This window comes from Loxodonta africana, chromosome 24 (assembly GCF_030014295.1).
Source record: "Loxodonta africana isolate mLoxAfr1 chromosome 24, mLoxAfr1.hap2, whole genome shotgun sequence".
NCBI classification, from domain to species: Eukaryota; Metazoa; Chordata; class Mammalia; order Proboscidea; family Elephantidae; genus Loxodonta; species Loxodonta africana.
In genome coordinates this window covers 36,136,732-36,162,317 of record NC_087365.1, presented here as the reverse complement: position 1 = coordinate 36,162,317, position 25,586 = coordinate 36,136,732, and the positions used below count along the sequence as shown (strand labels likewise).

Genomic DNA, 25,586 nt, shown 5'->3' with positions numbered 1-25,586 from the left:
AAAAGACTAGTTGTAACCACCTTTATTAGGTTTGCTTAGATTAAAAAAATAATTATTTACCCTGAGTGTTTGAATTTGGATAGAGGATAGTGAACAGGAAAAAGCAGTGAGCTTAGTTCTTTGCTGTTATGTCCCTTTTCCCCTTTTACTCACACGTGTCCTCTGTTTTTGAACAGAGTTTGAAAGATATCAACAACATGATAAGGCAAGGTGAGCAGAGAACCAAGAAGCGAGCAATAACCATCAATGGTGGTGCAGAATCCCCTGCCAAACGCCTCTGTCAAGAAAACGATGATATTTTACTGAAACGACTGCAGGATGTGGTCAGTGAAAGAGCATATCATTAATGCCACTTCCTTTTTGATAAAAGCACTTTGAAGTTGTTTTGCAGAAAATATGGGCTGTATCCTTCAAACTTTTCAGCCCTGCAGATGGTAAATATAACTGGGTTTAAGAAAAATTGCACCAAAATTATGTGCTTTTTTTTTACATTTTTCCAAAATGTGGTGGACAGAGATGTATTTTGAGTTAAATAGAAAAGGAGTGTTTTAAGTACCTTTTAAAAATATTAATAGTCATAGAGTTTTTAAATGTTTGATCCTTGGGTTAGTTTTTATGATGAAGTAGGGAAAAATCCATATAGTCCATACTGTTTCAGCTCGCTTTAAAAAAAGTCTTCTCCTTCTGTGCTTTGTAATACAAGAGTAAATAATCAATTTTTGGGAAGCATACTTTGAGATATTTGTGTTCTCAATTTAACATTGAAGTAGGGGTTGTTTCCCATAGCACCTGGGCCAGAAGGTGGTACACCAGCCTGTCTCTAGCCCACTGTAGTGACTCCACATCCAGTTGCCACTACCCTTCTAAGTTGCCCAGACCCATTCTTCTTGTACCTTTCTTCTTGAGCATAAGCAGATGTGTATCTGAGCCCCTGTACTGTCCCCACTCCTGGCTTTCCAACCCTGAGCTCTCTTAACCTGGTATCATAGCACTATAAAAGGGGCACTGGCTCCCCTTTGAAACTATTGGCATTTTGTTTTTATAACATTAACTTAACTATACATGATTGTATTAAATCATGTAATTCTCAAAACAGGAAGCTGCTTCTCAAGCCAAACCAAACCAAAAAAAAAAAAAAAACCCATTGCCTTCGAGTCCATTCTGACTCAGTAGCGACCCTTTAGGACAGAGTAGAACTGCCCCATAGGGTGTCCAAGGAGTGGTGGAAACTTCTGACCTTTTGGTTAGCAGCAGCACTAACCAGAGCTCCACTTCTCAAGCAAGTAGAATATAACCAGAGCTCCACTTCTCAAGCAAGTAGAATATAATTGAGATAGTTGTTAGAAACTGCATTTCCCACTAGTGAGATAAATAGAACATGATAATGTCTGAGATACCATGTTTGAGGTCTTCATAAGATCAGTAATTTTCAATGTCTAATTGATTCCCTTAAAATATTTGAAGCCTTTTTTGTTGGCAACCAGTGTCACAAAACAATGTGTATTAATTGTTTAATGAGAAAGTAATTTGCTCTGTGAAGCTTCATCTAAAGTACAATAAAGAAAAAAAGATATTTGAAGGCTTTTTCAAAGCCACATTAAAATCACCTCATGCCTTATAATTCTAATATGCATCAGCAAAACAGCTGCTTATTACTTCCCTGTCTTTGTTCTCAGTACTATTGGTGCATTGAGAGTTTCCTGTTAGGGGTTGACGTGAGTTCCCCAGAGATTTATGTTTCCAAACAGTCAGCTCCTTAACGTCTACTTTTTCTAGTATGTTTCCAGAAACTGGAGAAACATGGATAAGCCATCCTTAATTAATTTTGAGAATATGTGTTTTTAACTGCAAACCTTATTTTTTAAAATGTATAATATCTAATTTATCTATGTTTTTTTTTTTAACCCTGATTGGACCATCAATTAGTAATTGGTATTGTCACAAATTTTATTTTTAAATTTTAAAAAGAAAGAATTTTGATCACATTTTACTTCTCTAAAAATTATATCCTCGTTTTTTTGTGTAGTATCTACACATTTTATAAGCCAAATAATATAAAGTCTGTCTTGAAATCTTGTACATATTCTTATGTAACTACAACCATTGTGTCATTTTCATCTTCATTATTAATGTGCAAAATATAAATGAGCATTTGTACATTGACTGTGTAAGAAGCTAGACATGTTTTTTATCAGTTTTCAGAGTAATGATGTCACTGTACATAAATGGTTAATAAAACATTGGAGTTTTTGAGATTATTGGAAAAAAACTATGCTTGTGCTCTTTTCTGTGTGACTAAAAACAATTGTGCAGTCATCTAAAATCTATATCTCTTTTAAGTATCTGCTCTTTATCTTTTTAATTCTTTAGTGTAACTTAAAAGTTAATGTTCCTGGTGGTTGCCAGGGCCTAGGGGGAGGTGAGTAGGGGGAGTGACTGCTTAATAGGTACAGGATTTTCTTTCGGGATTTTGAAAATGTTTTGGAACTTGATATAAGGAGTCGTTGCATATCACTGTGAATGTATTAAATGCCACTTTAAAATGGCTAATTTTATATGGATTTCACCTCAATAATTAAAAAAAATTGTTTAAAAAACAGTATTATTTCAAGGCATTGGAGTGAATATATAGACAAGGTTATGATAGCAAATTAATGAAAAAGCTCATTTCTCTGTCAGGCATGCTTTCAGGCATATTTGTCCAGATGAGACTCACAGTTTAAAAATTCTTTTCTAATTAACTTTTGATGTGGTTAGATTACATTAAATCATACACAAATTAGTTAATGTCCCTGCTTGTTTTTATTTTCTTCCTTTATAATATTTTCACTAAGTCAACAAGCATTTATTATCTGCTGCCTCTATGCCAGGTCCTCTGCTAGGTGCTAGGGATTTAAAGGTCAACACAGACATAGTTCCTGCACTCAAGATATATTTGTAGCCAATATCATAAGTATAGTAATACAGCTCTGCACAGAGAGTAATGGTGATATTACAGAGAAGTGAGTGATTCAACTCTACCCAGGCAAGTGTGTCAGGGAAATCTCTAAAAGGAAGGTTATGTGGTTAGTCCATGTGAATAAATAACTGGCACGGGAGGAAAATTATCAAGACACAGATCGCAACCTGTGGAAAGGCTCAACCACACGAAAATACTACAGGTTTGAGAATCGGGCAGAAACGTTAGTGAGGATGGAACATAATGTGCATAGGCAAGAATATGGTGGGAGAGAGAGAGCTAGAAAGACCGGCAGGGAAGATTGCATAGATAGGCTTTCTAAACCAGGTTAAGGATCTTAGGCTCGATCATTTCCAGTGGTTCTCAACATTGGCTGTTCCTGGGAAGCTTTAAAAAACGCGCTGATTCTTAGGTCCCTGAGCTCTACCCTGACCACCAAACCAGGCAGCTGGAGCAGGTGTGCACCTTCCTTAAGTGCAATAGCTTCAGTAGCCCAAGGTAACAGGGCTAGAGAGGCTGAGGGACAGCGACCCTAGGCAGGTACCATCTGGGATTGATGGGAGGGCACCCTGAGGTAAAGCAGAGAAGGGAGACTGGATATGGGAGGCACTCAGAGGGGAGACCTGAGTCAGACAGGGGTACCCCGGGAGGGACGCCCTGAGGTGGAGAATGGAGATATGAGGCAGAGAGCCTTCAGGAAGAGGCAACCTGAGTCAGGGAAGGGAGACTCCCCATGGGAGGCACTCAGAAGGGGTGGACCTTAGGCAGAGGGCACCCAGGAGAAAAGAGGGTGACTTGAGGTTGGGGACACTTAGGGACTGTGAACCTGGAGGGGCAATGGCAGATTTTGGTCTTACTTTGGTAGGTTTTTTCAGGAACTTGCTACCCTGATGCCAGGTGGGTGATACTTGGGTCCTTTTGTTAGTGAGAGAACTTGGTTGGAGGGTTACTGTCATTCAGGCTCTGTGTTACCGCAGATCCTGGCTAAAAGCAGAGAATACCAAAGGATGTTTACCTGTGCTTTATTGACTAGGCAAAGGCATTTGACTGTGTGGATCATAGCAAATTATGGATAACAGTGCAAAGAATGGGAAATCCAGAACACTTAACTGCACTCATGAGGAACCTGTACTTAGACCAAGAGGCAGTCGTTCAAACAGAACAAGGGAATACTGAGTGGTTAAAATCAGGAAAGGTGTGCATCAGGGTTATATCATTTCACCATACTTATTCAATCTGTATGCTGAGCAAATAATCTGAGAAACTGGACTATATGAAGAAGAACATGGCATCAGGATTGGTGGAAGATTCATTAACAGCCTGCAGTATACAGATGACAAAACCTTGCTTGCTGAAAGCGAAGAGGACTTGAAGCACTTACTGATGAAGACTGAAGACTATACATCCTTCAGTATGGATTATACCTCAATATAAAGAAAACAGAAATGCTCACAACTGAACCAATAAGCAACATCATGATAACTGGTGAAAATATCGACTTTGGCAAGGATTTTATTTTACTTGGATCCTCAATCAACACCCATGGAAGCAGCAGTCAAGAAATCAAATGATGCATTGCATTAGGCAAATCTGCTGCAAAAGACCTCTTTAAAGTGTTACGTAGCTGTCACTTTGAGGAACAAGGTGCACCCCATGCAAGCCATATTTTCAGTCGCCTCATATGCATGCGAAAACTGGCCAATTAAAAAGGAATACCAAAGAAGAACTGACACCTTTGAATGTGTGGTGAAGAATATTGGATACACCATGGACTGCCAGCAAACGAACAAATCTGTCTTGGAAAAAGTACAGCCAGAATGCTTCTTAGAAATGAGGATAGTGACACTTCATTTCACATACTTTGGACGTGTTATCAAGAGGTACCAGTCCCTGGAGAAGGACATTGTACTTGGTAAGGTAAAGGGTCAGCAAAAAAGAGGAAGACCCTCAACGAGATGGATTGACACAGTGGCTACAGTAATGGGCACGAACATAACAATGATTCTGAGGATAGTACAGAACAAGGAAGTATTTCATTCTGCTATATGTAGGGGCAGTATGAGTCAGAACCAACATGACGGTACCTAACAGCAATATTTAATATAATTTTATATTATTATACAACTGCTCCTCAGGTATCAACTGTCTCGTTATCTGACATTTCACATTTACAACAATAGTAAAAAATCTACTACTCAATTATTTTGCAATTAACAACATACACCTGGCAGTAAGGAATGCAGAGGTGTGAATGAGGGTAATGCTGGCTGTGATGGTTAAGATTATGTGTCAACGTGGCTGAGCCATTGTCTTAGGCTGGGATCTCTAGATAAGCAAAACCAGTAAAGTGTGTATAGAGAGAGAGAGAGAGGTTTACATCAAGGGAATAGCTCACGTGGTTGTGGAGGCTGTAACATCCCAAGTCCGTGGGTCAGGAAATAGGCTTCTCCTGATTCACGTAGCCGCAGGGCTGGCAAACTCAAGAACGGCAGGCCAAAGAGCAGGGCTGTTGCTCACAGACTGTGAAGATGGACAAATCCCAAGATTGGCAGGCAAGATGTCAGGTAGGCTGCTAGCTCAAGTCCCAAGAACTGAAGGTAAGATGAACAAGAACCAGCTGCGAGATCCAGAACAAGCAAAAGCCCCTGAGCCCTGCCTCAGCGTCCACCCACACTCAATGCAGCCACACGCCCAAGGAAACTCCCTTCAACTGATTGGCTACTCACAGCAGATCTCATCATGGGGGTGATCGTGTATCGGATCTCAACAAGGAAGTGATCACAACATTATACAACTGCGAAAACAGAGACTCATGGCCCAGCCAAGTTGACACACAATTTTAACCATTATAGCCATGATTCTCAGTGGCTTGGCAGTTATGTGATGATATAATTTGGCAGTTATGTCATGATATAACTTGGCAGTTGTGTAATGCAGTTTGAATCTGCCAGGCGCTCCTTGGAAACTCTATCGGGCAGTTCTACTCTGTCCTATAGGGTCGCTATGAGTCGGAAACGACTCAAAGGTGGTGGGTGGTGGTGGTGGTGGTGTAATGATGTAGTCATCCTTCATTTTTGCATAACACTGATTTTCACATACCAACCTAGTCTTTGGAACCTAACCATCTCGTTAAATGAGGAGTGAATGTATATAGATTTTATATTAATAAAAACAAGTAAGTATAAAAAACCAAACCAAAACCAGAGCCATCGAGTCGATTCTGACTCATAGCAACCCTACAGGACAGAGTAGGACTGCCCCATAGAGTTTCCAAGGAATGCCTTGCGGATTTGAACTGCAGACCCTTTGGTTAGCAGCTGTAGCACTTAACCACTACGCCACCAGGGTTTCCACAATTTAAGTGTAGATATTTAAAAAGATGTTCATACTATACATACTATTTTATAACCTGCTTATCTCACTAATATAGCAGAGATACTTCTTTCATGTCAATATAGATCTAATCAGAATGACTGAAGAATACTCCATTTTAGGCTGGGTTCTCTAGAGAAACAAAACTAGTGCAACATATGCATATATGTAGGGGGAGATTTATATAAAGGAAGTGGCTCACATGGTTGTAGAGACTGGAAAGTCCCAAGTTTGTGGGTCAGGCTGGGGGTTTCTCCTGACTCATAGCCACAGGTGCTGGTGAATCCAAGGTTGGAAAGTTAGAAAGGAGGCCTCTGACTCACAAAATATGCAGGCTGGTGAATCCCAAGATCTGCAGGTAAGATGCCAGGCAAGTTGCTAACTCAAGTTCCAAGAACCAGAGGTTAGATGAACAGGAGCCAGCTGCAGGATCCAGAGTGAGCAAAAGCCCATGAGCCTTGCCAGAAAGTCCACCTATATTGGATGTAGGCCACACACCCAAGGAAACTCCCTTTGAACTGATTGGCTGCTCACAGCAGATCTCATCATGGAGGTGATCACATTATATCAGATCTCATAATGGAGATGATTACATCATTATAAAGCTGCCAAACTATATCATAACTGTCAAACCACTGAGGATCATAGCCCGGCCAAGGTGACACAAAACTTTAACGATCACATATTCCGTTATATAAATATGCCCTAATTTATCCAGTTTTCTACTGATGGCTACTTAGATTACTTCTAAATTTTTACTATTATTAACACTGTAAACATGCACACACATATTTTTACTAATTTATCCATTCTTTTTTCAGGATAAATATTTTACACTTTTTTTTCTAAATTTTGCTTGTTTTGTTGCTATTTAGAATATACACAGCAAAACATAACACTGATTCATCAGTTTCTACATATACCATTTAGTGACATTGATTACATTCTTCATGCTGTGCAACCATTCTCATCCTCCTTTTCGGAGTTGTTCCTCCCTCATTAGCATAACACTGCTCCCTAAGTTTCCTATCTAATGTTTCAAATGCCTGTTGTCAACTTGATCCCATATAGATCTTTAAAAAGCATACTGCACAAGGCAGACCTTTTTTATTAGTTAAGCTAAATTATTATTCAGTTTTAAGATGAATTCAGGGAGTATTTTTGGTTTGTTGTTGTTAGGTGCCACCAAGTCACTTCCAACTCATAGCGACACTATGCACAATAGAACAAAACACTGTCCGGTCCTGCATCATCCTCATAATCTTTATGCTTGAGCCCATTGTTGCAGCCACTGTGCCAGTCCATCTCGTTGAGGGTCCTCCTCTTTTTGGCTGACTCTCTACCAAACATGATGTCCTTCTCTAGGGACTGGTCCCTCCTGATAACATGTCCACAGTATGTGAGATGTAGTCTCGCTGTTCTTGCTTCTAAGAAGCATTCTGGTTATACTTCTTCAAAGACAGATTTGTTCATTCTTTTGGCAGTCCGCGGTATAGTCCATAGTCTTTGCCAACACCACAATTCAAAGGCATCAATTCTTCAGTCTTTCTTAGTCATTCTCAAGGCATCTTGATTTCTTGACTGCTGCTTCCATGGGTGTTGATTGTGGAACCCAGTAGAATGAAATCCTTGGCAACTTAATTTTAACTTAATTTTTGGTTTAAGGTTTAAATATCTCAGGGAAATAATTTCAGGGGTTAATCCACCCTCCATGGCTCCAGAGGAGTCTAGAGTTGATGAGAATTTGAAATTCTATTTTGCATTTTCCCCTTTTTCATAAGGATTCTTTAATGAAATCTTTGATCAAAATGTTCAGTATTGGTAGCTGGGCACCATCCAATTCTTCTGGTCTCATGGCAAAGGAGGTAGTTGTTCATGGAAACAATTAGCCACACATTCCATTGTTGTTGTTAGATGCCATCAAGTCATTTCTGATTCATAATGACCCTATGTGCAGCAGAACGAAACACTTCCTGATCTTGCACCATCCTCACAACTGTTGTTAGGCTTGAGCTCATTGTTGTAGCCACTGTGTCAGTCCATCTTGTTGAAGGTCTTCATGTTTTTTGCTGACCTTCTACCTTACCAAGCACAATGATCCCCAGTCAACACCCACGGGAGAAGCAATCAAGAACTCAAACGATGCATTCCATCAGTCAAATCTGCTGCAAAAGACCTCTTTAAAGTGTTAAAAAGCAAAGATCTCACTTTGAGGACTAAGGTGCACCTGACCCAAGCCATGGTATTTTCAGTTGCCTCATGTTGTTGTTATTAGGTGCCGTCAAGTCGGTTCCGACTCATAGTGACCCTATGCACAACAGAACGAAACACTGCCCAGTCCTGAGCCATCCTCACAATCGTTGTTATGCTTGAGCTTATTGTTGCAGCCACTATGTCAGACCGCCTTGTTGAGGGTCTTCCTCTTTTCCACTGACCCTGTACTCTGCCAAACATGATGTCCTTCTCCAGGGACTGATCCCTCCTGACAACATGTCAAAAGTATGTAAGATGCAGTCTTGCCATCCTTGCTTCTAAGGAGCATTCTGGTTGTACTTCTTCTAAGACAGATTTGTTAGTTCTTTTGGCAGTCCATGGTATATTCAATATTCTTTGCCAACACCACAATGCAAAGGCGTCAGTTCTTCTTCGGTCTTCCTTATTCATTGTCCAGCTTTCACGTGCATATGATGCAATTGAAAATACCATGGCTTGGGCCAGGTGCACCTTAGTCTTCAAGGTGACATCTTTGCTCTTCAACACTTTAAAGAGGTCCTTTCCAGCAGATTTACCCAATGCAATTGTTTCTTGACTGCTGCTCCCATGGCTGTTGATTGTGGATCCAAGTAAAATGAAATCCTTGACAATGTCAATCTTTTCTCCGTTTATCATGATGTTGCTTATTGGTCCAGTTGTGAGGATTTTTGTATTATGTTGAGGTGTAATCCATACTGAAGGCTGTGGTCTTTGATCTTCATCAGTAAGTGCTTCAAGTCCTCTTCACTTTGAGCGTAACGCAGGTTGTTAATGAGTCTTCCTCCAATCCTAATGCCCCGTTCTTCTTCATATAGTCCAGCTTCTCGGATTATTTGTTCAGCATAAAGATTGAATAGGTATGGTGAAAGGATACGACCCTGACGCGCACCTTTCCTAACTTTAAACCAATCGGTATCCCCTTGTTCTGTCAGAACAACTGCCTCTTGATCTATGTACAGGTTCCTCATGAGCACAATTAAGTGTTCTGAAATTCCCATTCTTTGCAATGTTATCCATAATTTGTTATGATTCACACAGTTGAATGCCTTTGCATAGCCAGTAAAACACAGGTAAACATCCTTCTGGTATTCTCTGCTTTCAGCCAGGATCCATCTGACATCAGCAATGATATCCCTGGTTCCACGTCCTCTTCTGAAACTGGCCTGAATTTCTGGCAGCTCCCTGTCGATACACTGCTGCAGCCGTTTTTGAATGATCTTCAGCAAAATTTTGCTTGCATGTGATATTAATGATATTGTTCTATAATTTCCACATTCGGTTGGATCACTTTTCTTGGGAATAGGCATAAATACGGCTCTCTTCCAATCCGTTGGCCAGGAAGCTGTCTTCGATATTTCTTGGCATAGATGAGTGAGCACCTCCAGCACTGCATCTGTTTGTTGAAATATCTCAACTGATATTCCATCAATTCCTGGAGCCTTGTTTTTTGCCAATTCCTTCAGAGCAGCTTGAACTTCTTCCTTCAGTAGCATCGGTTTCTGATCATATGCTACTTCTTGAAATGTTTGAACATCGACTAATTCTTTTTGGTATAATGACTCTGTGTATTCCTTCCATCTTCTTTTGATGCTTCCTGCATCATTTAATATTTTCCCCATAGAATCCTTCACTATTGCAACTGGAGGCTTGAATTTTTTCTTCAGTTCTTTCAGCTTGAGAGTTGCCTCATTTGCATGCGAAAGTTGGACAATGAATAAGGAAGACCAAAAAAGAATTCTTGCCTTTGAGTTGTGGCATTGGCAAAAGAATGAGGAAATCTGTCTTGGAAGAAGTATAGGCCAGAATGCTCCCTAGAAGCAAGGATGATGAGACTTCATTTCACACACTTTGGACATGTTATCAAGAGGGACTAGTCCCTGAAGAAGGACATCATGCTTGATAAAGTGGAGGGTCAGTGAAAAAGAGGAAGACCCTTGTCATGGATTGAATTATGTCCCCCAAAAAATGTGTATATGAACTTGGTTAGGCCATGATTCTCAGTATTCTGTGGTTGTCCTCTATTTTGTAATAGTAATTTTATGTTAAGAGGATTTGGGTGGGATTGTAACACCACCGTTACTCAGGTCAGCTCCCTGATCCAAGGTAAAGGGAGTTGCCCACATACCACCTTTTATCTCTTGAGAGAGATAAGCAGAGAGTTGGGGACCTCACACCACCAAGAAAGCAGCACCAGGAGCAGAGCGCGTCCTTAGGACACGGGGTCCCTGCGCCTGAGAAGCTCCTCGACCAGGCGAAGATTGAAGACAAGGACCTTCCTCCAGAGCCGACAAAGAGAAAGGCTTCCTCTGGAGCTGACACCCTGAATTTGGACTTGTAACCTACTAGACTGTGAGAAAACTTCTCTTTGTTAAAGCCATCCATTTGTGGTATTTCTGTTATGGCAGCACTAGATGACTAAAACAACCCTCAGTGGGATGAGTGGCTTCAACAGTAGGCTCAACCATAGCAGCAATCATGGGGATGGCGCAGGACTGGGCAATGTTTCATTCTGTTGTACATAGGGTCACTATGACTCAGAACCAACTTGATGACACCGAACAGCAACAACAGACTAAGAGATGGCTCTGGAACAGGTTCATTCTGCCGTGCAAGTAGCTCTACCACTTCGACAATATTATCCAGCTGATCTAGTGGTGCTTGGAGTCTCAGTCACAGATGGACATGCTGTTTGGAGTCTTTGGCAGGCCCCTATTGGTGAATCACAGTACAGACCCTTAGGATTTTGCAGGAAAGCCTTGTCATCCTCTGCAGATAACTACACTCCTTTTGAGAAACAGCTTTGGGCTTGTTACTGGACCTTTGTAGAGACTGAATGCTTAACCTTGGGCTACCAAGTCGCCATGTGGCCTCAGCAGCCCATCACAAACTGGGTGTTGTCTGACCCACAGGGCTGTAAAGTAGGACGTGCACAGAAGCACTCCATCATTAAATGGAAGTGGTATATACAATATCAGGCCCAAGCAGGACTTGAAGGCATAAGTAAGTTACATAAAGAAGTGACCCAAATGCCCATGGTCTCCCCTTCTGTCACCTTACCTTATATCACCTGGTTGTTCACTTTGCTTGGGAGGAGAAATTGCCAGATGTGCAACTGTGTACTACTTCATGAGCTGTGACCAATGGTTTGGCTGAATGGCCAGGGACTTGGAAGGTACATGATTGAAAAATTGGAGACAAGGAGGTATGGCGAAGAGGTATGTGGATGGACCTCTCTGAATGGGCCAAAGAAATGAAAGTATTTGCGTCTCATGTGAATGCTCACCAAAGAGTGACCCCCATAGAGGAGGATTTTAACAAGTGGATAGGATGACATGTTCTGTGGAAACCAATCATCATCTTTCCCCAGCCACTCCAGCCATTGCCCAATGGGCTCATGAACAAAATGGCCGTGGTGGCAGGGATGGAGGTTATCTGTGATAGTTAAGATTGTGTGTCAACTTGGCTGGGCCATGATTTTCAGTGTTTTGGCAGTCGTGTGATGTTGTGGCCACTTCCCTGTGAGATTTGTTATGTGATCACCCCCATAATGGGATCTGCTGTGAGTAGCCAGTCAGTTGAAGGGGAGTTTCCTTGGTGTGTGGCCTGCATCGAGTGTGGGTGGACATTCTGGCAGGTCTCCGGGGCTTTTGCTCATTCTGGATCCTGCAGCTAGCTCCTGTTTGCCTAATCTCTGGTTCTTGGGATTTGAGCTAGCAGCTTACCTGCCGTCTTGCCTGTGGATCTTGGGTTTCATTGATCTTCACAGTCTGTGAACAAGAGCCCTGCTTCCTGGCCTGCTGATCTTGGTTCGCCAGCCCCTGCTGCTACATGAATGAGGAGATGCCTCTATCCGGACCCATGGACTTGGGATGTTTCAGCCTCTACAACAGCATGAGCCATTTCCTTTATATAAATCTCTCTCTCTCTCTCTCTCTCTCTATATATATACATATATATATTTATACCCTTTACTGGTTTTTCTTCTCTAGACAACCTAGCCTAAGACATTATCCATGGGCTCAGCAACACAGACTTTCACTTGCCAAGGCCAGCTTGGCTACAGCCACTGCTGAGTGCCCAATCTGCCAGCAGCAGAGACCAACTGAGTCCCTGATATGGCACCATTCCTTGAGATGATCAGCCAGCAAAGTGGTGGCAGGTTGATTGGATTCAATCAATTCCATCATGGAAAAGGCAGTGTTTTGCTCTTACTGGAATAGACACTTAACTGTGTGTATAGATTTGCCTTCCCTGCATGCAGTGCTTCTGCCAAAACTACCATTCATGGACTTATAGAATGCCTTATCCACCGTCATGATATCCTGCACAGCATCGCCTTGGATCATGGAACTCACTTCACAGCAAATGAAGTGCAGAGATGAACCCATGCTTATGGAATTCATTGGTCTTCCCATGTTCCCGAGTATCCTGAAGCTGCCGACTTGATAAAGTAACGGAATGGCCTTCTAAAGACACAATTACAGCACCAGCTAGATGCCAGTACGTTTCAGGGTTGTGGCATTGTTCTCCAGCAGGCTTTATGTGCTTTAAACTAGCATCCAATATATGGTGCTTTTTCTCCCAAAGCCAGGACTCATGGGCCCAAGAATCAAGGGGTAGAAATGGGAGTGGCACCACTCACCATGACCCCTAGTGAACCACATGCCAAAATTTTTGCTTCCTGTCCCTGCAGACCTATGCACTGTATGTCTAGTGATCTTAGTTCCGAAGGGAGGAATGCTCCCACCTGGAGACACAACTGATTCCATTGAACTGGAAGCTAATAATGCCACCTGGCCACTTTAGGCTCCTATGCCTCCGGATCAACAGACAAAGAAGGGAGTTGCCGTATTGACTGGTATGGCTGATCCTCATTACCAGGAGGAAATCAGATTGATACTGCATAATGAAGGTAAAGAAGAGTATGTCTGGAATGCAGGAGATCTCTTAGGGTGTCTCTTAGTACTACCATGCCCTGTGATTAAAGTCAATGGAAAACTACAGCAATCCAATTCCAACAAGACTTCTAATGGCCCAGACCCTTCAGGAATGAGGTTTGGTTCAACTCCCCAGGCAAAGAACCATAACCAGCTGAGGTGCTTGCTGAGGGTAAAAGGAACACAGAATGGGTGGTGGAAGAAGGTAGTTCTAAATACCAGCTACGACCATGTGACCAGTTGAAAAAAATGAGAACAATAATTTTTATGAGTATTTCAACCTTGTATGTATGCATCAAAAATTTTTGTTTTCTTCACTTATAAGATGTAAATGGGCTAGTATGTTTTATGTTGTACTCATGTTAGTTGTATCATGTTAGGTGCAAGTATGACTTTATAATTGTTTTAATTTAGAGATTGTATATGGTTTGAGGAAATCTATACAGTTGCGAAGTTGACAAGCGGTGGACTATGATGGTTAAGGTTGTGTGTAAACCTGGCTGGGCCATGATTCTCAGTGGTTTGGCAGTTATGATGTAGTTTGGCAGTTATATAATGATGTGTGTGTGTGTGTGTGTGTGTATGTGTGTGTGTATATATATAAGCAAAATCAGTGAAGCATGTGTGTGTGTATATATATATACACTTATATGTGTGTGTGTATGTGTATATATATATATATGTATATACATGCATACACACATATGTATACTTTCTGGCAAAGCTTGCTGGGTTTTACTCTGCTGTTGATCCTGCATTCAGTTCATCATCATGTGAACTCTGGTTCTTGGGACTTGAGTCAGCAACCTATCTTCAGACCACCCAATCTTGGGTTCACCAGTCCCTGCAGCTACGTTAGTCAGGAGAAGCCTCCAGCCTGACGAGTGATCCACAGACTTGGGACTTTCTAGCCTCTACAACCTCATGAGCCATTTCCTTGATATAAATCTCTGTCTCTCTCCGTATATGTATGTATATATATGTACATGTGCACACACACACGCCCACATATATATGTGTACATATATGTATACACACGTGCTTCACTGGTTTTGCTTCTCTAGAGAACCCAGGCTAAGACAACCCTAAATCTCCAAACCAAGGAACCAAGTCCCATGAGGTGTTTGGTTGTACATAAGCAGTCTCAGCAGCTATTCTTTTTTTTAATGTTGTAAATATATCTAAAACACAGTTTTTTACTGTTTAATTTTTTACAGGTGTACAACTTATTGATAGCAATTGCAATAATCAGCTGTGCAATCCCATCCTTAAACAATGTGATTTATCCATTACTGTTAACTCTCCTTTTCCTCTCCCTCCCGCCCCAGTAACCAGTAATAAACTTTGTTTCTATACATTGCCTTTTCTTGTCTTTTTATATAAGTGAGGTCATATAACAGTTGTCCTTTTGTGATTGGCTTATTTTGCTCAGTATAGTGTCCTCGAGCGGATGTCCATCCGTACTGTAGCATGTATCAAGGCTTCATTTCTCCTACTTACTCAGTAACATTCCATTGTATATATGTACCAAATTTTGTTTATCCACTCATGTGTTGATGGACATTTAGGTTGTTTCTACTTTTTGGCTATTGTGAATAGTGCCACAGTGAACACTGGTATACAAGTATGTTTTTGAGTCTCTGCTTTAAGTCTTTTGGGTATATACCTAGGAGAGGAATTGCTGTTGTGAGGCTTTTAAGTTTCTACTTCCCCACATTTAACCCTGAGTCCTCCCAAAGGGAAGGGAACTTGTTTTGTTAATCTCTGAATTCCCAGCTTCTAACACAGCATCCCAGTAGGGCTCGGTAAATGTTTGACTTAGTCAGCAGAGCTAATGTTTTACTCTTCAAATGCAGTTTTCCTTTTTTCATGCTGAACATTGGGGTTGTACAGCTCACCACGGAACCCCAGCAGCCCACAACTTGGCCACAATCACATGGGGCACTGTGGACTTCAGTGAGTCCTTGCCCACACTGAGACTTCTGAAGCAGCCTATTAGGTTGAGTTTTATGTGCCTTTACAGGCTCATGTTCAGCATCCACTTAAAATCTACTCAACTTTCTGTGCTGAGGTGTGAAACTTAGCCCCTGCCGTAGACGCTGAGGAGCTCAATAGGAAAGTGGTTCTTTAGTGGCTGTGATTTGCACGTTAAGTTAACTTTTGCCATGGTTGGGTGGCCCTGTTTGCCGAGGTTGAGGACTAAGATGGGAGGAATTTTAGTGTTTCAGGAACTAAAGATAGCTTGAATGGGTGTGGGAAATTGCAGTTCTCATTTTTCCTTCCCTCTTTTGTTTTGTTTTCCTCTAAGGCAGGGGATGGAATTTTTCTTTGAGTAGCAATATGGGGGAAGGGAAGTAGCTGTAAACTTTCTCTCTCCAGAGTGAGACTGGCTATGTTCTTGGATCTCTGTTTCAGTGGTGTTCTGTAGATTAATTCAGCAGCCTCCAGATTGATCTATGTTCTCTCGAACCTGCAGTCTAGTACAGCAGAAGACACTACATGCGTTCTAATACAGAGGTCCCCAGGCTGCAGAAAATCCACTGCAGCCTACTTGACTTTCTCCCCCACAATTTTGCATTAAAATCCCATTTCTTTTGCTTACCTCACAAAAATCCTGGCACCTGCTTATTATGATTAAGAATGTTGCTGATGTAACTTGACATAACCCCTTACTTGTAAACCCCTTAAGATTAACCTTTCCCCTCGCCCTTGTGGAGCAGCCTTGGTGGCAGCAGCTCTGACTGGCTCCTTTTCTTGCAAAACGAAATAAAAGTGTCTTTTTGCCTTCCCACCTCAGTCTCTCGTTTATTGGCCAATATGAGTCATGCCGAGCAAGAACTTGGGGTTTCTACCTGGTCACACTTCTGACAGGCCAACCAGGAGTCATCCACGTGGTTCCTGAGGTGGATCAGACAACAGATCGACCCTGATGTCTGGTGCAACCAGATTTCTCCTGAAGACCTTGGAGCAGCCCTGAAAGCCCATCTACCCCGGACCCAAAAGATGACTCCGTGGTAGGCATGAAACACTCCTGAGTTGTTTGATAAGTACCTCGGTAAGGCCTTAGGAAGAGTCCCAAGAAGCAGAAGGAATTGACCTTTGAGGGCATTAGGTATCTGAGGCTATTTGGTAAATAACAGGGTAATTCCTAGGTAAGGCCTTAGAAGAGTCCCAAGAAGCCAGAGGAATTGACCGTTGAGATCATAAGAGGCTCTAGGTACCTGTTAGGTTGGTGCACCAGATTAGATTGTGTGAGTGTGTAAGTGTGTGTATCCAGAGAATGGGGAATGTTCAAGGGATCCCAGAATGCAGCCTGCTAAGATGCATCCTTAAGAACTGGGAACAGAGATAAGGACAGACATGGCTCTGGCAGCATGCTTGTCTGTTACCTACTTATGCCTCTTTAATTATGTACAGAATAAAACCTTTCTTTTTGCTTTACTAAATTTTATGGTGTTTTCACCCTACAAAGGTCAATGGTGTAGTCATTATATTCTAAAGCCAAGAATCCAGTCAACTTCAAGGAGACCTGGAATGTGGAGCAGAAGCAGGCAAAAGAGGTCCTATCTTCCGAACTTACATGAAGTTCCCACTCCATGTCCCTTCCACATCGATGGGGTGAGTGCTCTGGGAAAACAAGCCTTTGCTTATTCTTTTTGTTCTCTTTCTCATCTTAAGTTTTGTTTGGCATATTTGTTTTGAAAGCCGGTTGTTTGATTAAGGAGAATCTTTCTTAGATTTTTGCTTGATCGTTTGGTTGAGAATGACATTTACTAGCTCTTTTGGTGAACTGCGGAAACCTTGGCAGTGTAGTGGTTAAGTGCTACAGCTGATAACCAAAAGGGCAGCAGTTTGAATCCACCAGGCACTCCTTGGAAACTCTATGGGGCAGTTCTGCTCTGTCCTGTAGGGTTGCTATGAGTTGAAATGGACTTGACGACAATGGTTTTTTTTTGTTGTTGTTGTTATTGTTATTGCTGATGTTTTAAGGTCTTACTTTCTGGATATAAGAAACTGTCTTAGTCATCTAGTACTGCTGCAACAGAAATACAAGTGGATGGCTTTAACAAAGTTTATTCTCTCACAGTCCAGTAGGCTTTCTCTCTCTGTTGGCTCTGGAGGAAGGTCCTTGTCATCAGTCTTGCCTTGGTCTGAGAGCATCTCAGGGCAAGAACCTCAGGTCTACAGGATGTGCTCTGCTCCCGGTGCTGCTTTCTTGGTGGTATGAGGTCCCCAACTCCGTGCTTACTTCCCTTTCCTTTTATCTCTTGAGAAATGAAAGGTGGTACAGGCCACACCCCAGGGAAACTCCCTTTATATTGGATCAGGGATGTGACCTGGTAAGGGTGTTACAATCCCACCCTAATCCTCTTTAACATAAAATTACAATCAGAAAATGGAGGACAACCACAGAATACTGGGAATCATGGCCTAACCAAGTTAATACACACATTTTTGGGAGGACATAATTCAATCCATGACGGAAACCATTTTCATTTCTCCTAAATTATCTTACTAATGGGCTTAGATTTTACAATTCTTGAATTAGAAGGTCTTATTGGTAATCGATTTGATGGCACTGGGTATTGGTAAACTTAGCAAAGTTGTAAATGTCATAACCAGAGAAGTGTCTGAAATTCGTTTGACGTATGATTTTAAAAAATAGAATAGCAGTAGATTTCCTATTAGGTGTCTCAAAGAACAGTTTTGTGCCTTAATAGATAAATGTTGCTGTGTGTATATTAATATACAATCTGAGGTTTTGCAGAATGTAGTTCCTGTTGAGGCAAAAAAACTGCTGATGTGAAAAGCAGCTACCAATACTGCTTATATATAAACAAACACCTCATGAGATTTATTTTCTTGGTTCAAAGACCTTAGGGTCATGGTTTCATTGGTTGTTTCTGACAGTCAGCCTAATATTATTGTTAGTGTTTCTGCTGTACTTCCTAGTTCCTGTATGGTGCTTCCCAGACCCACCCCAGTGCCATGTATGGTGCTTAGGATCTTAAAAACCAGATTGTGCGCAATTATTACATATTGAATGTTTTTGGTCAAAAATTCTGTAGCAAGATCATGATCCAAAGGAAGGAACCATGAAAGAGTTGCAATTCTCCTGGATCCAGATTTCTGGCTTTCGTGGAGTTTGGAATAACCCATGCAGGCCATTGCCTTTGGCTGTCCTTTTGAACTTTGAGTTTTGAAGGAAAAAAAAAAAACTGGTTCCTGAAGCCACTTTTGAGTCAAACAGTGGCTCAGATAAACTAATAAGACCATTTTGTTCTTGGCAGTGTGCTTTTTTCTGAAGAATTCTGTCTGTTTTGGGAAATGGACTCCAAAGATTAGACTGAGATCTATATTTAGGGGAAATGAGTAATTAGTTTAATTAGTCTTAAAGCCTGTCATATGAAATACCTGTCTAATGTTTGTAATGAAAATGTCACCCCTTACTATGCAGAAAATTATGTATCTCAAAGAAACCAGGTTCTCAGAAGAGGTGGACCTCATGGTTTAGACTCCACTTCTGCTTCTGAGAAAGTGACCCATGACTATTAATAGGTAGCCCAGGGAAGGACAGCTTGCCCTTGGAAAGAATACTTACTATGTTTTAAAGAGGTTAACTGAAGACTTCTAATAGGAGAGGTCCATCCTGTATTATCTTGCTAATTATGTATTCTCTAATGGAAACCTGGTTGTCACAAGTAAAGTTTTCTATACCTTCTGTTTTTCTGGACAAACTTTGTGTGCTCTTTATGGATATATCTTTTTGTGTGGTGAAGCCAACTGTACTAATTTAGATGATCCCATTAAAGAAAGAAAGAAAAAAAAATTTTTTTTTTTCTTTCCAACTGATAGTGAATTTATGAGGACAATCTCTTATTTAAATTCCTGGTGAATGCATGGGCGGTGCACTTTGGGAATTTTAGGGTTACCTTTAGATATTCATAGTAATGACGCTAGTAAATATTGAAAAGGTAATGTTAAATTGTTACACATTATAAAACGATAGTCAAAAGGAAATCCATTGGTCCAATACTCAGGGTGGGGTTGATAGCTTTAGTTCCTATTATGGTATAGTTGAATTGGAGAAATCTTTAAGAAATTTATCGATCATTATGGGACAAATAGCAGACAAAGTTGCTAATGGGATGGAAGCACAACAGCAATCTCTGCCCTCGTTAGCCAAGGTGACATGAGATAACAAAATAGCCTTAGTTTTTTTTATTAGCCCAAGTAATCTGTACTGTAGCAAATACCTCTTGTTGTGTTCAGGTTAATAACATAGGAGAAGTAAAACAGGACATACATAGAATTAGGCAGCAAGCTACTTGGGTACACACCAGTTTGGAAATACTTTTTTTTTTTTTTTTTGGTGATACCTTTTGACTATAAGAATTTCACATATAGGAATTTACAGATGTAATTGAACAGCTGTCCAAAGAAATATATTCAAGTCATTTATGTAACCATTGATTATAAGTAGCAAAAAATTACAAATAATCTAAATGTCCACCAATAATAATAGTAATAAATAATAGTGATGGCTAATTTTTATTGAAGGAGCCCTGGTGGGGTAACGGTTAAGTGCTTAGCTGCTAACCGAAAGGTTGGAGGTTCAGACCCACTTAGCTGCTCCACGGGAGAAAGACCAGACAATGTGCTCCCATAAAGATTACAGCTAAGAAAACCCTGTGGGGCAGTTCTACTCTGTCACATGAGGTTGCTGTGAGTCGGAATCAACTTGATGGCACCTAATAACGTTTATTAAACATTTCCTTTGCTCGAAGTACAGTTCTATGCCCTTTTGTGTTTTATCTTATAAAATGTTTTCAACCATTCTGTGACATGAGTTCAGTTATAGCCATTTTAGAGATGAGGAGAATAAGGCCCAGAAAAAAACTCATTAGATACATGATGGCACATCTATATCATGGAATACAAGACAGCCATTAAAAATGATGTAAAGTTTAGTAATTAATAAGAAAGATGTTTATGATATATTGGGTGGAAATAAACAAGGTTATGTTATGGAATGAATTATGTCCTCAAAAAACGTGTGTTGTGAATCTAAATCTCTATGCCTGTGGTTATAATCACATTTGGGAATGAGTTATCTTTGTTATGTTAATGAGGCAGGATTAGTGTAGGGTGTATCTTTTTTTGTTTGTTTTTAAATTTTTATTGTGCTTTAAGTGAAAGTTTACCAATCAAGTCAGTCTCTTATACAAAAATTTATATACACCTTGCTAGGTACTCCTAATTGCCCTCCCCCTAAATTTGCAAACCCTGGTTGCATCGTGGTTAAGTGCTATGGCTGTGGGTTGGCAGTTCGAATTTGCCAGGCGCTCCTTGGAAACTCTATGGGGCAGTTCTACTCTGTCCTATAGGGTCACTATGAGTCGGAATCGACTCGACGGCATGGGGTTTGGTTTTTTTTGGTTTCTAATGAGACAGCCCACTCCTTCCCTCCACTCTCTCTTTTTGTTTCCATTCCGCCAGCTTCTGACCCCCTCTGCCCTCTCATCTCCCCTCCATTTAGGAGATGCCAACATAGTCTCAAGTGTCTACTTGATCCAAGAAGCTCATTCTTTACCAGCATCTTTTTCTATCCCATTGTCCAGTCCAATCCCTGTCTGAAGAGTTGGCTTTGAGAATGGCTCCTGTCTTGGGCTAACAGAAGGCCTGGAGGCCATGACCTCCACGGTCCTTCTAGTCTCAGTCAGACCATTAAGTCTGGTCTTTTTACGAGAATTTGGGGTCTGCATCCCACTGGTCTCCTGCTCCCTCAGGGGTTCTCTGTTGTGTTCCCTGTCAGAGCAGTCATCGGATGTAGCCGGGCACCAACTAGTTCTTCTGGGCTCAGGCTGATGTAGTCTCTGATTTATGTGGCCCTTTCTGTCTCTTGGCCTTGTAATTACCTTGTGTCCTTGGTGTTCTTCATTCTCCTTTGCTCCAGGTGGGTTGAGACCAATTGATGCATCTTAGATGGCCACTTGCTAGCGTTTAAGACCCCAGATGCCACTCTCCAAAGTGGGATGCAGAATGTTTTCTTAATAGATTTTATTATGCCAGTTGACTTAGATGTCCTGTAGGGTGTATCTTGAATCAATCATTTTTGAGGTATAAAAGAGATTAAACAAGGGAACAGAGCAGAAATGGGGGAAGGGAGAGGCCAAGTCACATGAAGATGGCCCAGGAGCAGAAGCTCAAAGAGACAAGGACCTTCCTTCAGAGCCAAGAGAGAGAGAAAGCCTTCCCCTAGGGATGGCACCATAAATTAGGACTTCTAACCTGCTAAACCAAAAGAAAATAAATTTCTGTTTTTTAAAGCCACCCATTTATGGTATTTCTGTTATAGCAGTACTAGATAACTAAGACAGAATTTGGTAGCAGAAGAGTGGAGTGCTCCTCTAACAGATAACTAATATGTTGGAAGCAGGTTTGGAATCTGCTTCCGTAAAGATTACAGCCAAGAAAACCCTATGGGGCAGTTCTACTGTCACATGGAGTTACGTTTTTTGGTCTACTTTAACTTACAATGTAAACCAAAAAAAAAAAAAAAACAACCCATTACTGTCCAGTCGATTCTGACCCATAGCGAGTCTATAGGACAGAATAGAACTGCCCCATAGGGTTTCCAAGGAGCAGCTGGTGAATTCCAACTGCCGACCTTTTGGTTAGCAGCTGTCTCATCTAACCACTGCACCATCAGGGCTCCAACTTGCAGTTTAGGTAAACAAAATATGCTCGGTGTGCAAATACAGCTCCAAAGGCAAACCTTCCTACCTTACCCCTTACTGCCTTCAAGCCACACTTGTATAAAAATTCGGAAACTATTTTTCCATCGTTGCTCCTTAATCGCAGTGATAAACAAGTCACAAACAGGAATATCTTCAGCCCTCCTTGTGATAAGGGTCAAGTTTTTAACAGAAAAGGATCACTATGCAAACGAAGATATTTAACTTTGAGGGACAAATGTAAAAACATGCGCAGTGATAAAGGCTTCCTTAACACTTGAATGAATGTGTATTTTGTTAGTAAAGACCACACACTTGGAGTGTAGGAAAAAAACAGAATGTGTGAGACTTATTTTGCATAGTATCCAAATAGTTCCAGGGAATCTTGTAATAACCAACTTCATAACCCACCAGAAGCTCTAGGAACAAAGGTTGGGAACCACTAAGTCAGAATTGCTAGCCTTGAGCCATCAATTTGGGGAGTAGCGGTGACATAGTACAAACCTGTTAGCTGTGGGTACACTCCATGAGTGGCAGGGAACTTCTCAAAAACAAGGATCTTTGTGAACTTGGCCAACAGTGTTATGACAGTAGGGCATGAGGTGATGAGGCAGTGGACTAAACTGGATTGGGTACAAGGGAATAACCAGCCAGATTACACTGCATATCAGGAGCAGAGCCTAGTTGAATGCTGGAGTTGCAAAGTGTATCAGGGATGCTTTCAGCTACAAATAAGAGAAAATTCATCTGACACTAGCTTAAAAACTAAGGACATTTATTGGCTTACATACTTTGAAGTGTAAAGATAGGGTAGACTTCTGGGTTGGCTGATCAAATGGCTAAATATTCTCATCAAAGACTCAAGAGACCTTGGCGCCAGCTTCTTCCTATAACTGTTCTTATGATTTTCAGATGGCCAACAGTAGCAATAGCAAATTTCCCTTAGGAACCCTGGCCCAATTGTTAAGTGCTCAGCTGCTAACTGAAAGGTTGGTGATTCAAACTCACCGAGCGACTCCACAGGAGAAAGACCTGATGATATACTCCCGTAAAGACTACAGCCTAGAAAACCCTATGGAGCAGTGTGCTGTGTTACATGGGGTCACTATTAGTGGAAAATCGACTTGATGACGGCACCTAACAACAACAACAAAGGGACTCCCAAACAAATCTATTTTGGAATAAGATTTTCAGGCTGATGCAACTACCGTTTGACTTTAGGAGCTAGTGCTGTGTTTGAAATATCAGTTGTGATTGGCTCTTAGCAGTAGGTTTAAAAAGGATCATGAGTTCTTTTTACCCAGGGATACCCCATTCCCTGAAGTGTGGCCCACTCTCTTGTGTGTTTGGACACCCCAACCCCCAGATACATTGTCACCCCGCCCAAGACACTGAGCCACTCACAGGGAGTCACACCACACCCTATAGAATGGGATGGCCTTTCCCTGGGACAGCCTAGCAGCAATAGAACTTATACTCAGCTCGAGCTGCAGAAAAGAGCAATGGTTTTCAGGCAAATCCAGGTTCAAATCTCAGATCATTTAATATATGTGTGTGCCCTTTGTCAAATTATTTCACCTCTCTAAGCTTTGTTTCCTTGTTTGTTAAATGGGTATAATAAAACCTGGGGTATTTCTCCAGAATCAACGCTCTTCTTCCTGGAACTAAACAGCACCAGTCATTGTATTACCTTATCCACAGAGATTGGTCCAGCGATGAGCCTGAGATGCAGCCCAGGCTTGTTGAAGCCAGTCCCTTAGAATTTCCTGTTGAAATTGGAGGAACAGAGGCTTCCTCTCATCTCTAGATGTGGATCCATAAGGATGGGATCCCAGAGCTGCTTGTAGCCTAAACCAAGAAACCAAACCCATTGCCCATCGAATCGATTCCAACTCATAGCGACCCTACAGGACAGAGTAGAACTGCCCATAGCGTTTCCAAGGAGCACTTGGTGGATTTCAACTGCTGACCTTTTGGTTAGCAGCAGTAGCACTTAACCACTACGCCACCAAGGTTTCCGCTTGTAGCTTATAGCCCCTATATTCCTATATGATTTGCACCCTCCTCAACCTCATCTCTCACCACCTCCCCCTTTACTCACTCTGCCCCACCCATGCTGGCCCCTTTGGTCTTTCTCAACTCCAGACACGCTCCTGATTCAAGGCCTTTGCCTTTGCTCTTCCCTCTGTCTAGAATGTTTTTTCTCCAGATACCTACATGGCTGACTCCTTCTTCCTGTAAATCTCCGCTCAATTGTCACCTTCTCAATAGGCCTATCCTGACCATCATATCCAAAAATGTGATCCTATCCCTTTCCACTCCTAATCTCTTACCCTGCTCTATTTTTGTCATAGCACCAATTTCTAACATATAATGTAAGTTTACTATTGTTAATTATGTTGTTGTTCAGTGCCAGTCTATCTCCACTAGAATATAAATTTCACTACAGTGGAGATTTTTGTTTGTTTTGTTTATTGATGTCCCAAGTGCCCAGAGCAGTGTCTTGAAAATAGTAAGTACATTGTACCCAGTAAATATTAATATTTGTTGAGTGGATGAATGAATGAGTGTTTTTATAACCAAAATAACCCTAACTGGTATAATACCTATCTAATAAGGTTGTTACCTTGAAGACTAAGGTGTGCCTGACCCAGGCCATGGTATTTTCAATTGCATCATATGCATGTGAAAGCTGGACAATGAATAAGGAAGACCGGAGAAGAATTGACGCCTTTGAATTGTGGTGTTGCCGAAGAATATTGAATATACCATAGACTGCCAAAAGAAAGAACAAATCTGTCTTGGAATAAGTACAACCAGAACGCTCCTTAGAAGCAAGGATGGCGAGACCGCGTCTCACATACTTTAGACATGTTGTCAGGAGGGATAAGTCCCTGGAGAAGGACTTCATACTTGGTAGAGTGGAGGGTCAGCCAGGAAGAGGAAGACCCTCAACGAGATGGACTGACACAGTGGCTGAAACAATGGGGTCAAGCATAACAAGGATTGTAAGGATGGCACAGGACCGGGCAGTGTTTCGTTCTGTGGTACATAGGGTTGCTATGAGTCCGAACCAACTTGACGGCACCTAACAACAACATAATTAGAAATTATGAACGTAAACTGTGATTGTTAAGGTTGTGTGTCAACGTGGCTGGGCTGTAATTCTCAGTGGTTTGATAGTTATGATGTAATTTCGCAGTCATATAGTGATGTAATCACTTCCATGATGAGATCTTATATAACGTGATCACCTCCATGATAGGATCTGCCGTAAGTAGTCAATAGTTGATAGGGAATTTCGCTGGGAATGTGGCCTGCATCTAA

General features: G+C 41.4%; 1 protein-coding gene across 4 annotated transcripts in view; it reads left to right on the top strand.

The window, feature by feature from the left end:
• The window catches only part of RBL1 (RB transcriptional corepressor like 1), a 91,027-nt gene extending 73,888 nt beyond the window's left edge, over nucleotides 1-17,139 (top strand). For 3 of the 4 annotated variants that reach the window (XR_010319263.1, XR_010319262.1, XR_010319264.1), the window contains 2 exons: nucleotides 177-16,535; nucleotides 16,994-17,139. Coding sequence is in view for 1 of the 4 variants with exons in the window: in XM_003411536.4 (XP_003411584.1) it covers nucleotides 177-347 (171 nt within the window). In the remaining 3 variants the exon portion in view is untranslated. Of the gene's footprint in view, nucleotides 1-176 lie in introns of all 4 variants that reach the window. The other variant, XM_003411536.4, reaches the window with a different exon arrangement.
• Nucleotides 17,140-25,586: the final 8,447 nt, after the last annotated feature.